General features: G+C 48.6%; 1 protein-coding gene and 1 long non-coding RNA gene across 10 annotated transcripts in view; one reads left to right on the top strand and one right to left on the bottom strand.

Moving 5' to 3' along the window:
• The window catches only part of SLC6A20 (solute carrier family 6 member 20), a 150,714-nt gene that overhangs the window by 98,124 nt on the left and 38,504 nt on the right, over positions 1-14,086 (bottom strand). For 3 of the 9 annotated variants that reach the window (XM_082347372.1, XM_082347374.1, XM_082347377.1), the window contains exons 8-10: positions 13,402-13,606; positions 11,731-11,890; positions 10,366-10,531 (exon numbers count right to left, since the gene is read on the bottom strand). In XM_082347372.1, coding sequence (XP_082203498.1) covers positions 10,366-10,531; positions 11,731-11,890; positions 13,402-13,606 — 531 coding nt within the window. Of the gene's footprint in view, positions 1-1,638; positions 1,794-4,928; positions 8,706-9,082; positions 9,453-10,365; positions 10,532-11,730; positions 11,891-13,401; positions 13,607-14,086 lie in introns of those variants that run through there. The other 6 variants (XM_082347373.1, XM_082347380.1, XM_082347376.1 and 3 more) reach the window with 5 other exon arrangements.
• LOC309608126 lies at positions 8,185-9,282 on the top strand. Its single transcript, XR_014232654.1, has 3 exons — positions 8,185-8,309; positions 8,428-8,500; positions 9,161-9,282. It is a non-coding gene; the product is annotated as an uncharacterized lncRNA (long non-coding RNA).

The raw sequence follows: 14,086 nt of genomic DNA, 5'->3' as shown, positions 1-14,086 counted from the left end.
TGTGTGGTCATTATAGAAAAATTAGACAATATAAGTAAGCAAGAAAATGAGTAGCTTCTGAAATTCTACTTTCCAGTTATGGCCACTTGAAAAATTGTGTTTATCCTTATAATTATTTTTCAGTTACAGATATTCCAGGGGAATATTTAGTATAGTGTTCATTAAATGATGTCCCCTGTATACCCACCTCCAAATTGTAATTTCTTTTTCAAAATGATAGAGGCTGTCAACCAAGAAGTGGGACAATATGCTTATTAGAAAACGTCCTCTCAGGCCACAGGAAGGTGTCAGGGAGCACGAGGGAAATGCTGATGTAGACACCTCGGCGCCTAGGAGACCCTTGCATGTGTGTGTGTGGTGTGTGAAGGGGTGTTTTGGGGGGAAGTGGCTTAAACAAGGGTTTGGGGGTTTTTCCTCCAGCTTGCCTAAGAGTCCTGATGTCAGAAGTTTTCCTACTACAGATAAATTACGATAAATCTTTAAAATATTATGTTCTTTGGCACATGGAGCTCTCCACCTTGGCAGTTTGGTTCACCAAAGCCAGCAAGATGGAAGTCACAGTCTTTTTTAACCTAATCTCAGAAGTGTCATCCCATCACTTGTGCCATATTCTATGCATTAGAAACAAGCCACTAGATCAGCTCACTCGGGGAGGGGATTACACAGGGCATGAATACCGGGAGGTGGGGCTCTCTGGAAGTCTGTTCCCACAGCCTGTAAGGAGAGAAAAACCCAAAGTCATGATTCAGAGCTGGTGCTGGAGGGAATCGGATGTTTCCTGTGCTGTGCCTTTGAGGTCTTTTGCCTGTTTCTGTTAGATTGCTTGTCCTTAAAGATTTCTGAAATTCTTTATAGTCTGGAGAGTAATTCTTTGTTGCTTATATGTACTACATATATCTTCTTCTAGTTTGTGGCTTGTCTTTCCATTTTCTTGTGGTTACTTTTGGTGAAAGAAGTGTATAATTTCAATGGTGTTGAATTTACCAAAAGTTTCCTACCATCCCTTGTGCCTGGGTAAGACAACATTGCTCAACTCCAAGGGACTTCTTTTCACATAATTTTGCTTTTTCACTTTAGGTCTTTTCTCCATTCTATAAAGTAAGGAAATGGTCTGTGTCAATCCAGGTAGATCAGATTATGCTGCGGTAACAGATGATCCCCAAATCTCAGTGGCTTTAAAAAAATGAAGACTTATTTCTCACTCATTCTCTGTATCCTTGAAGGGTCTGCTGCAGCTCTGCTACATGACATCTGCATCTTGGGACCCAGAGCGACGGAACAGCTTCACACAGGAACATTACCAGTTGTCCTGGCAGAAAGAAAAGGGAGAAGTTTCTGCTTGAAGGTGACAGTCTCTTCCGTTCACATTTCATTGGTCAAAGCAAGTCGCATGGCCATACTTGAAGTGATGGAGGGAGGAGAGTGTAGCCCCTGGGGAGGGACTGTGTGCTGTCATCCGACACAGGCCCCAGTTTTCTTTTCCCACTGGGTTAACGGGAAGAGTCAGCAGAGAGCCTTCCCGACTCCCTCCGTCCTGCTGTGCGGTGCTGCCACTGTCACACATCAGGCTCCCCTCCACTTGCGGGGTTTTGGCTTTCTGTTCTGTCCCGTTGGCCTGGGTGTTTTCACTGCTGAGAACTCTTCCTCACTCAGCCGTGTCTTGCAGGATGGCCTGGCTCTTCCCTGAGCTCTGGGCCCCCAGCTTCTCAGTCTGTTCGGCAAAGCGTTTTCCTGAGTGTGTTTGGAATAACACGAGTCCTGTGTGCTCAGAGCTGTTTTCTGACAGTAGGGATCTGTGGTGAGAACCGTTTGGAAACATTGGGTTAAACATAGTCAAAGACTTCTCTCAACTCTCGGACTTGTCAGAGGTTTGACTCCCCTAGAGGGGGTGTATGCAACGCAGCAGCACCCAGACTTTTTTGGTCTGTGGAATTTTTTATTTACAGAGCATCTCAATAGGAGCATTCTGTGAAATTGATTTTGAATAAGGCTCGCATGAGGGCGAGCACTCTGGCCTTGGAGTTAAAGAAAACATGGGCTCTAATTTATATTTGAACCTCACTTGTGTGTTGAACTTCGTCTCTTAACTCTAAATTCTTGGATTCTCATCCATATGGCAGTTCCCTAAGATCACACATGCACACGGACACACCCCCCTGCTGAGAAACCCAGGTAAATCTACAGGCGGGAGCTCTTCCTCGATGCCCAGCTCTCATGCTCTGTGTTGGACATCACGCAGAGGCTCCATAAGTGGGATCTCACTGCAGGGGTGGAGGGGGAGAGGCAATTAACAGGAGTCGTGACCTGTGTAATGATTACCACGAATGCCCTGGTCCTGCGTGAACTGGTCAGATGGCCTGTTTGTTCTTAGCGCTTCCCTTTACAGGTTATTCTGAGCATGACTTTGTCTTTGCTTTTTGTTTTAGCCAAAGGCCCAGACTTTTGTCTTTCTTCATTCACCATTTTCAGTGATGTGTGCCTGTTGCCTGTTTACTTTTCTAGCTGTAGGAAGCTAAAGTATCATCTATTAAAATATCATGTTACATTTTATGTCCTAAATTGAGCTCCTGTTAGACTTCGGTTTAAACATAGACTCTGAGGTTAGGAGAAGTAGGAAGTACAGGTTGTAAGTCATGTTTACGAGAATTTAAGATGTCCTTCTCCTGACCTTTTGGGAGCACACATTCTCCTGGGTTCTGTCCAGCTTTACTCACAACTCCATTGCCTACTGATGTCTCCTCTCTGCTTTATCCCTGTTCTAGTTATCTATTTCTGGAAAGTAATCTCACAGTGTTGCGAGTTAGGAATGGAGCCTGGCACAGCTGGGTGATCTCTTCTGTTCCAGATGGCACTGACAGAGTTCACTCAGTGATACTCAGCTGACAGAGGGGCTGGTCTCTGGTCCGTGCTGGTTTGGTGCTGTACAAGGGTGGCTGGAAGGTGGCCCAGCTGGTTCTGTGAGCTGGAGCACCTCCATGTGGCTTTGCAGCACGGTAGCCTCAAGGTAGTAGGACTTCATACCTGGTTGGCTCAGGGCGGCCGGAGTGAGTGTTCCAGCAAACCAGGTGGAAGCTTGCATGGCCTTTTATGATCTAGCCTCTAATGTCCAGTGGTGTCCCTTGCGCCATATTCTATTGGTCGGAGCACTCACAAGCCCACTCAGATTCAGGGGGAGGGACACAGACCCCCCTCTCAATGAGAAAGATGGAAAAGAACCTGTGGCCCTGTCTGAACACATGTTGGATTTTTTTTGTAGGCTTCGGTCCTAAGCCCTCTTCTCCATGTACACACTTACCCCAGGTGATGTCATTTAGACCCATGGTTTTACAATAGCATCTTTATGCTGTGACTCCCAAATATATACCTCTAGACTGGACCTTTCCCAGAGGTTCAGATTCTAATGTTCTGCTGCCTACCAGATATTCCCACCTGATTCACAGGCATCTCATCTCAAACTCAGTATGGTCAAGCAGAGCTCTTTTTTTTTCCCCCCCAGAGCTTCTTGATTTATACTCTGCAGACTGGTTCCATGCCGAGTTTTCTCCATCTCAGGAAATGCCACCAGCATCCACCCAGCAAGTCAAACATTTCACCCCTCTCCTCTCAACTATGCATCCAGTCCATAAGCAAGTCTTGGCAACTCTCCCCTGCCAAAATATAACTCGGACCCACCTATTCCTCTCCATATTAATTTCCAAGTCCATGCCACCATCATCTTTCCCATGGACTTACTGAAGTAGCTCCTGGAATAATTTTCCAAGGTCCCCATCTACAACCCTCTCCAGTCTGTTCTCCATAGCTACAAGTGATCTTTCAAGTGTAAACTAGATGACGCAGGGCCCCACGTTAAACCCTCAGGTGAGATTCTGTTGCTCTTTGAAGAAAACCAAAGCTCTTTGCTGTGGCCTACAAGGCCTTATATGACCTGGTCTCTGCCCACTTCTCCAAGCTCATCTCCCATCGCTCCCCTCCCCAGTCCAACCACAGGCCTCCTTTCTGCTTTTTCTCCCCTGAGGGCCTTTGCACTGCCATTGCCTCTGCCTGGACAGACCTTGCAGCAATTCCAATAACTAGTTCATTCTTCTTCAAAATTCAGTCCACATATCTCCTCCTCGACCACCTGATTGAAGCACTGTCCCTCTCACGCCATCACTTGGCCCATTTATTTCCTTCTTAGAAAAGATCACAGTCTGTAATTATATCATTTGTTATCATTGTCTCTTTTCCCTTCTAGAATCTAAGAGCCATGAAGTCCAGGGACCAGAACTTTCCCCAGAGCCTACACAGGGACTGGATTGTAATATACTCCATAAAGGCTGATCCTATGCAGGTGGGCAATACGAAAGGACACATGATTCACATGTAAGAGACTGGTCAGAAAATTCTGGTTGAGAATTTCATATTTGTAGATGTACTTTTTGCCTTGCAAAAGGATTGTTTAAATTGCTCGTTTTTTTTCTTCCTCTGACTGGATGTTGAGTAGAAAATGGTTGGGTGAATTAATTCTCTTCCCCAGCTTTTCTATCTATAAAGTGGAACAGCCCATAAGTTAATTTTTCTATGTAAAATAACTTATACAGAAATCTAACACAATAGTTTACACGCTCTTTCCACCCCAGGACAGTTCTGAGGTCACACCCAAACCTATTGTGTGGGTTCTCATGGCCTCAGCCAACAAGGGATCCTGAGGTGGGCAGACTGCCCAGGGCGCCTCTCAGAAGGGTTGGAGAGATTCTGCAGCAATTCGGAAGAGCTCACATTCTGTGTAAATCCAGCAAATTAGAATTTTTTCCCCTAATTTCTCTTTTGGATGCTACCCTTCCTGTTATCATGTGATCCTCTTCTCATGTGATGGCCTTCATACACTGCATTGGTGCGGTTTCACTGCATGTGAGGAAGCAAACATAGAGAAGGCAATAGAAAAGAGACCAGATGGATTCTCCTTTATTTTCTTTCTTTTTTCAAAATTAGCTAGTATGTTTACATAAGGAGGGAAAATCTTGGGTTGAGAGGTCTCAAAACAAAACTACATTTCATAAGTGACCAAAAAGACCTAGAGATATATTTGTTTAGGGTTTTATTTATGACAATTGCTAAAAAAAACCCAAACATTTCCCTACCTGATTCTTTAGAACTAAGTGAAGAGTAGGTGTGTTTTTAGTATAATCAGAAAGCTTTCTGGAGTCCGTGTCTGGCTCTAATGTCATTGTACTGCTAAGGGCACAGGGATGGAACGTGCCTTTTTCTCTCCAGCTTATTGGAAGAGGGTGGACAAATGTTAAGATGACTGCTTTTGTGCAGTCCCTAGAAAATAGTCAAAGAATTCAAAGAATCTTTTGAAACAGGACTTAGTGGTTCAAGAGGATTACTATGAAATGTTCTGCTCTTCATGCGTTCTCAGGAAGCAGAATAAAACTGAACCCAAGCTGGAGACATTTTCATCTGGAGCACATTAGTCTATAATAATGGGACTTCATCTATTTGAGTTCTGTGAGCAAAAATTATTCTGGAGAAGTAACTTTTCCATACAATTAGAAATGCTCAAAAGTGCTTTCAAAATTTTAAAGGTCACTTTCGATGTAAGTGTGCCTAAATATATGACACATTTTCCTTCTCTCTTAAATAGGGCCCCGGTTCTCAGATTTGGCAGGTTCCAGGGCGTGGCCTGGACACCAGGAGTTTAAATGCTCCCGGGTGGTTTGAATGGACACTGAGGTGGAGGACCACTGAAGTACAGCAACTGTGAATTAAAGAGCCGCTCTAGAACAACATTTGTGTCTACGCTACTGAGGATACCTAGCATTCAGGGCTGAAATACCCAGGTGATGACCAACCCCCGAGGGGCGGCCCCTGTTGTAAGACAGTGACCAGGGCTGGGGGCTCGGAGGCTGTGACCCGTAAGGATTCAGGAACAGACTCTGTGCTGTGTATTTGCTGCCGAGTGTGCTCACTCTCCAAGCCTTGATAGCTGAGGTTTTCTGACACCGAAGAACCCTCTGATGAGAAATCGGAGGACTGACTAGTTGTGGTAAGTAAATGCTGGTTCATGCATTTTAAAGCCAAGTGATTTTTTTTTTTTTCTTTTCCATTATGGTTTATCACAGAATATTGGATATAGTTCCCTGTGCTAGAGTAGGACCTTGTTGTTTACCCATTCTATATATAATAGTTGGCATCTGCTAATCCCAGCCTCCCAATCCATCCTTCCCCCCACCCCCCCTCCTCCTTGGCAACCACACGTCTGTTCTGTGTCTGTGAGTCTGTTTCTGTTTCAGATAAGTTCACTTGTATCATATTTTAGATTCCACATATAAGTGAGATCATATGGTATTTGTCTTTCTCTTTCTGACATACTTCACTTAGTATGATCATCTCTAGGTCCATCCATGTTGCCGCAAATGGCATGATTTCGTTCTTTTTTATGGCTCAGTAATATTCCATTGTAGGTATGTACCACATCTTTATCCATTCATCTGTTGATGGACATTTCGGTTGTTTCCATGTCTTGGCTATTGTAAATAGTGCTGCTGTAAACATAGGGGTGCCTGTATCTATCTTTCTGAATTATAGTTTTGTCTGGATACATGCCCAGGAGTGGGATTGCTGGATCATATGGCAACTATTTTTAGTTTTTTGAGGAACCTCCATACTGTTTTCCATAGTAGCTGCACCAGTTTACATTCCTACCAACAGTGTAGGATGGTTCCGCTTTCTCCACGCCTTCTCCAGCATTTGTTATTTGTAGACTTTTTAATGATGGTCATTCTGACTGGTGTGTGACATTTTGATTTGTAGTTTTGATTTGCATTTCTCTAATAATTAGTGATGTTGAGCATCTTTTCATGTGCACGTTGGCCATCTGTATGTTGTCTTTGCAGAAATGTCTATTTAGGTCTTCTGCCCACTTTTGGATTGGGTTGTTTATTTTTTGTTGTTGACTTGTATGAGCTGTTTGTATATTTTGGAAATTAAGCCCTTGTTGGTAACATCATTTGCAAATATTTTCTTCCAGTCCATAGGTTGTCTTTTTGTTGTGTTTATGGTTTCTTTTGCTGTGTAACAGCTTAAGTTCATTTAGGTCCCATTTGTTTATTTTTTGCTTTTATCTCTGTTCTCTCGGGAGAGTGACCTAAGAAAACATTGGTACGATTTATGTCAGAGAATGCTTTACCTATGTTCTCTTCTAGGAGTCTTACGGTGTTGTGTCTTATATTTAAGTCTTTAAGCCATTTTGAGTTTATTTTTGTATATGGGGTGAGGGTGTGTTCTAACTTCATTGACTTACATGTGGCTGTCCAGCTTACCTAACACCACCAAGTGGTCTTTTTATGGGCATCAGGTGAAGCTGGAAGTTCAAGACTGCCTAAGACCTTTCTAATGCCTATTCTTGTTATAGGGAAGTTTATGGCATGAAAACGAAGTTTTAAAAGAAAAGCCATCTCTAGCTGATTTCCCAGGTGAATGTTTAAGTGTCTTTAAAGATGTCTGTACAAATCTACTCAAAGAAACTTTGTGTGCTTCAGTGAGAACATGGAATTCAGGAATGTTAGAGCAGTAAGGGACCTCCTCACTTCTGGGATAACCTTGACCTACTTATTGCAGTTAAAAGACAAGAGACGTTTACAAGGTGGACTAGTGCTGTATGATAAATAGTGTGTCTTCACTTACTGGGTGTTCTGTTTGAGAGCCATCTTTCTATACATTTTAGAAAACTTATGTACAGATAAATAATTTAAAACTAAGTTATGGTCATGGTCTTTCCTATAAAGAGTTGGTCATCATATCCAAATATAGCCTTAGGTCTATGGGAAAGCTAGCTTCACTTTCATCCTCATAGAGGCTCTGGCAGCTCTTCAGTGCCGTGAGACACCAGCGCCGAAGGTGGTTTGGGGTTGTTCGTAGAGAGGACTGGTCTTGGACCCACTGAGAGGCCTCAGATTAGGGAAAAGTGACTCCTTTTGTGAGCTCCAAACAAACAAAGGCCTTCTTTCTTTATGGCCAGTCAATCCTATTAGCGAAGGAGAACACAGTGATTGCAGGTTCACTGTGACTGAAAAAAGAACTAATTTTGCATTGATGACATTCAGATTAGTCATCTTAGTTAAAAAACTCCTTTTCAAAATTCTCTAAAAATGAATGCCTGCTAGTATTTTGGGATCTCTTCAGAAAAAAAAAAAATTCCTTAAATTTTATCCCATAAAAACTGTAGTCAAATTTCAGCTCCCGGTGTGCCCTACTTCTAGGACTTTGCTAGAGTCAAGCAGTTGTCTTCAAGACTGGCCGTGAGAATTCTGCCTCCGTGGTGACAGGTAGGAAGCACCGTGTGACTCTGGGGGAGGTGGGGGGGTGGGCGGGGTGGCTCGGTGAGCAGGGTGTGTGTCCTCCTGAGGGAGTCTTCTTTCTTTTCACCTTCCTAATCCTTTCTAGAGAAGACGATGGGCTGAGTGCTTCCGGAGTCAATACTTCCAAAAGCAGCTGAGGCGGCTGGCTCCATCTGTACGTAAGTAGCTGTAAGATAGTGAGCAGCTGATGGCAGTCTCGGGGAAGCCCAGCTCTCAGGCCACGGAGGCTGTGTCTCCCCGCTTGAGGTGGCGCACGATGAAAGTCCCCAGGGCCCCCAGGGGGATGCACATGGTAGAGGAGGCCACGAGCAGCCCAATGATGGCCAGTGCATACGGTGGGTAGTCCTTGGTCACAAGCTGGCCCTGAAGAAGGAACCTGAGTGTCAGAAGAAAGAACCTCCCGTGCGGAACCTTCTGAGGGCACCACCCCCTCCAGGCCTCAGGCCCTCCGGCGGGAGGAAGAGAGCATCTGCGGCCGGGCATCCTTCCACCCGGGGCTGCCCCAGCTCTGCGTGCAGGTCACTAGTGGCTCTGCTGGGCAGACTAACTCCCCCTGTGCGTACTCTTTGGAGCTACCTGGAAAGAGCAACCATGAGAATAATCCAAGGCTTATGATGTTCAAGGCAGCAGCAGGGCACCTAAATGTAGGGGCTACCCTTGCCCAGTGCTGTCCAAACACAGCAGCCACCGGCATAGGTGGCCATTGAGCACTGGGAATGTGGCCAGTGATGCGCAAGAAGTGAATTTTAAATTTTGTTTAATTTTAATGAGTTACATTTCAATAGCCACATGTGGTTATTAGCTTCTGTGTCCAGCAGCACAGCTCTCATCTCAGGAGAAGTGTTGATGGACCTCAGGACTTAGGACTTAGTTGGAAGAATGATGGATGTTTCCCTAAATGCAAAACTGATGAGAAATCAGTTGAGGCCCAAAAGCCAATAAATGCTACGCTACCTTTCCACAAAGGAACCAGAGGACAGCTAAGTCCAGGGAGCAGGCACTTGCTGTCAACCAGAGTACGTACGGTTTGTAAACCAAAATGCCACACGGAGTGTGGCCGCGGGAACCAGCCCACAGACTTCTGTTGCTCATCTGTTGTTACTCTGTGTTCTGTGTGATGAGTACAGGAATTGGGAGGAAACATAAATGATTTTAGCAGTTTGACAGCATAATCCTTTGTCTGCTGAATCTGATACATATTGGGTGCTTGTATTTGCTCTACCTTTTTTTTTAAGGAATTCACTGTTTGTTAATTGCATTTTCCAAAAGTATCAGGCTGCATGGCCTGGAGGAAACACCCTGCTCCTCCACTGCGGGGTGGGAAGCCCTGCTCGGCACCACTGCCAGAACCAGACGCAGGGGCGCCTTCCCAGCCGCGGTGCAGCGTGGAGTGTGTGGATGGAGCACGGGCCCTGTGCACCCTGTCTGCACACTCCACACACACCATATGCTAAGGGGCAGCATCTTCTACCCACAGGGAAAGAAATCCAAATTGGTCAGTTGTATTACTTTCCTTAAAAAGTAAATCTTTTTTATGAGAGTGTGTCTGTGCAAGGACAGCCAAGGCTGACCCTCAGGCCCGGTGCAGTGATACGGCTGTCCAGGTTGTTAAAACACTGATGTGCTGCCCTCTGCTGGGTGAGCAGATGCAGCCCAGCCTCCTGAGTGCCCCCCTCAGTCCCCCGTTCTGTCCTAGCAACTCCAGTGTAAACGCCAGTCCCTGCCCCGCCCAGCTCCTCAGGGGCCATGCCCTCCAGCCTTGCTTGGCCTTTCCTGAGTGGCCTCAGTGGACAGAGGCCACCAGGAAGTTCTGGACGGAATCTCACTCTCTTCACTGCAGCCCATGTTGAAAAACTCACAGCCCAGCTCCGCTGTCCTGGGCTGAGTATTTTTACATACCTGGGTGATGTTTCCATGTTGTGATAAATAACCTACCCCCACCCTGGAGAGAGTTCCTTGGTTTCAGCAAACTAGAGGCCCGTGCTCGCTCACGAGCCTGGGGCCCGAGATGGCAGATAGCTACCTGGGAGGCGTCCCAGGCTTGGTACTGCAGGGTCCCCGTGATGATGTAGTCACTCAGGTAGAAGACGAAGAGGCTGATGATGAGCAGCGGGCTCACGCCGCCCCACATGGCCTTCCAGTACCAGTTCAGAGCGTGTCCAGTCATAGCCTTCAGGTCGCTTTCGAATCTGTTTGGAGGTGGGGAGAGAAAGCTTGGATTATCCATGCTGTTGCAGCCAGACAGTCCAGGCCACACCTCCCCGTCTGCTCAGGAAGATTCTGTGCTGGGCGCCACTGATGTTTGAACACGACCTCTGGGCCGTCTCTGATTCCTTCTGGGGGTCCTGGGGGCAGGGAGGGGAGAAGGGCTGAGGCCGCCACAGAGGGGGCAAAGCAACCACCCATAGGTGAGTGGACATGAGAGGCCATCCTCCTGGTGCTGGCCTGCAGCTGGAGGCGGCTGCTGTACACCAGAGGGCAGCGCCCAGCGACAGTGGGAACAGAGGGCCTGGCGGGGCGCCTGTGAAGCCAGTCCTCAACACCAGGGGACCCCGAGGGCAGCCCTGCTCCACCCCTCCCACCCTGCTGTCTGTCAGCAACTCTCCTTCCCCCTAGAAATGCCCCCAGAGGGGAATCGCTTTTGTCCCCTGAAAGCAGAGCAGGTTTTCTGGGGCAGAGGGAGGCAGGACCAAACCTGAAGGAAGCGGAAGCACCTTGGCCCTGACCCGTTGGAGCTGGCATGGAGCGCTGCTTCCCAAGTGTAGCTGCCTGCAGCCCACCGTTGTGATTTCCATCATCTGGGGGCCTTTTTTTTTTTAATCGACTCTTTTACCTGAATTTAGCAATAGCATGACAATATCCGTTTTACCATGGATTGGATAGGCTAATCATATATTTTTCTGGGACACACACACACAAATGAGTATGGAAAGTATCTCAGCACTTTGGGAAATGCTGACCCAGCCACCTCCCCATTTCCCAGGGGAGGGGACTGAGGTCCAGGGCTGTGGTGTGACTTGCCTGAGGGCACCCAGCTAGTGGCCGACCCAGGCCCAGCATCCGGATTGGTGTCTTACCTCCAGTCCAGGGCCTTTGAAACTGCTCCCCACGGTGGAAGAGGCAGCCATGGGGGAGGAGAGGGGGCCGGGTGAGACTGTCACAGCGGGAACCACAGCCCCTGCCTCTCCTGGACCCTGCGGCGTGTCCATCACCACCTGCCCCCCTGCTGCCACTGACCTAGCAGGACCCTGGGCTGTAGACCACAAAGACCCACATGCATAATGTGAACACCTGGGATTCTCGAAACTACATGTGGCAGAAAGTGTTGTGAGGCATGGCCTTCATGGGTGGGTTTCCAGGGCAGTTGGCAGGGGCGGGGCCTCCTTACCGCCTCAGTCCGTACAGGTAACACACGGCGACCGTCTCCACCAGGACAATGAGCAGCAGGGACAGCGTGGCAGCGTAGTCGTTGAAGATGTCGAACCAGTAGTTGCCGGCCTCCATGGTGAACACCAAGCCGATGGCACAGTTGACGAGGCACACCAGACCTAGGAACACAAGGCCACCTGCCTGAGACCCCGGCCTGTGCACCCAGCTTTCTGTGGGGCCCAAGAGCCATGGACCCTGAGGAGGCGCTGGCCATTCGGTTCATCTGCATGGGCTGTGGGAGCCGTCATGGAGCAGCGCCTCTGCGTGTGTGTGCCACGTGTGTGTGTTGGGGAGCATGGGGCAAAGGTGTTGCGAGGAGTGCCAGCAGGACTTACTGCTGTTAATTCATGGAGCTGTCCAGTAGCGGGGAATCAAACTCGGTGGAAAAGAGAAACTTGTAGGCGTTGCTGTCTAGGGGAATCTCACCCAGGCTATGGGTCTGGTGACTCTGTTTATCCCAGCAACTCAGCCACTGAGCTCATGGGAAGTGAATCAGGGGAGGAGATTTGAGCTGCAGGGCACCCCTCACGGGACCCCCTAGAGAGGATTCACATCTGACCAGAGAGAGGAGTAGGGAGGGGAAGAGAAGAAACGAATGCTTACCCAGCTGCCACTACGCCCCAGGCACTTGCCATGCAGTGGAGCCTTTAGCCTCTGGGGCAGGTTATCAGGAGCCCCCCTCTACAGAGGGGGAAGCCAAGGCTCAGAGATGTCGGGTAACTTTCCCAACATCCCACAGCACAGAAAGAAAACAAGTTGGAATTCAGACACAGGCCCTTCTGTCTCCAGAACCGAAGCTCTGGCCCCAGTCTCTGCTGCCTCCCTTGGGCACCCCACAAAGTATTAGACTCTAAAGCTCCCACCTGCCCTTTCCATGGCCACACCCTATACCACCAGCCAGTGAGCCCCACCGCTGTCCTGAGGGGGACACAAGGAGAACAGGCTCTGTGCCGGAGGGGAGGCTCACATAATGCTGGCTTCTGAGCGCAGGGAGGCTAAGCGCTAGAGGGCTCTGGTGGGAGCTGGGTTTGATGTGGGCTGGGACGAGGGGTTCCGGATGTGGGGGTGAGGAGTCACGGTTCTCCGGACACTGCCAGGTTGCACTGGAGCGGATGGGTGGTGGAGTGAAACGGAGAGGCATGCTTGGATAAACAGGTTCTTTCCCTCACAAGGCAAAGGTCCGCCAACTGCAGAAGGGGTAGATGAATTGTGCTGTATGGTCTTAGGCTGGATTATTACACGGACGGTAAAGAGGATGGGGATGGGGGCATACTGACGGGGCAGGAGCAGGGAGGGGCTCTCTGGTGTGAGAAATGTATGTGTTGTCGTTATGCTTCAGTCAACACAAAGACAAAAGCAGGTTCTCTGCTAGCCTGGAGAGCTTTGAGGGCCATGTTGGGGAGTTTGGCCTTTGCCAAGTTTGGGGTGACCACTTCACTTCCCTGTGATGTGGAGAACCAGATGCATGGGGGTGAATCACGTGTACCAGGTCCCAGATTGCCCGAGAGGAGAGAGCCATGGCAGGACCCCTGTGAGGTTGCTGCAGCCTCTCGGTAAGCCCATGGCCCCTGAGGAAACGCCTCCCTCTGCTCACCTCCCCGAGCCCCACCACCTTCGCTGGCCCACTCACCTGAGATTGCCTCCTTGGGCAGGTAGCTGGAGACGACCTTGCTGTCGGTCAGAGGGGTGAGGATGGCGGCCGTGTTGCCCAGCATGCTTCCAATGCCCAGCATCAGCAGCATGAAGAAGTAGAGCAGCGACCACAGCTGGGACACCTCCATGTTTTTAATGGCCTCCGTGTAGACGATGAAGGCCAGGCCGGTGCCCTGGACAGCCTGCCCACAGGATGAAGACACCAGTTACACACCCGGGGGACTTAGGACTCCTTAAACACACCCAGTGCTAAGCTACTTGGGGAACCTGAGAATCAGCCACGAGAAGCCACATTCTGAGGTTGGATCTTCCATCTGCACACCAGCCCACTCAGGTTGAGCTGGGCTGGATAGAAATGTGAGCTGTCAGGGGCCCTTGTTTGCAAAGTGTGAGGAGACATCTCAGTCAACTTGGAACACTGAGTTCCTCTCTCCTGCCCCAACTCACATCATTATGGATAAAATATAGTAAAATAATGGTTGGATAATTTCTGCTTCCTGTATCATGACTGACTGGGTGTTCTGGGAGCTGAGATAGTGGAGCCACAGCTACAGGAGCCAGAATGGTGGGGGGCTGGCCTGGCTGGCAGGCAACCAAGTGGGCAGGGCTGCTCAGTGGCCGGATGCCTGCGGCGGTAATGCTGTTGTAGGGATACTGAACTG

The sequence above is a fragment of the Balaenoptera borealis genome, assembly GCF_965194805.1.
Source record: "Balaenoptera borealis genome assembly, chromosome: 12".
NCBI lineage: Eukaryota > Metazoa > Chordata > Mammalia > Artiodactyla > Balaenopteridae > Balaenoptera > Balaenoptera borealis.
The sequence above is the reverse complement of the archived record's forward strand: the minus strand, read 5'-3'. Positions and strand labels throughout refer to the sequence as shown.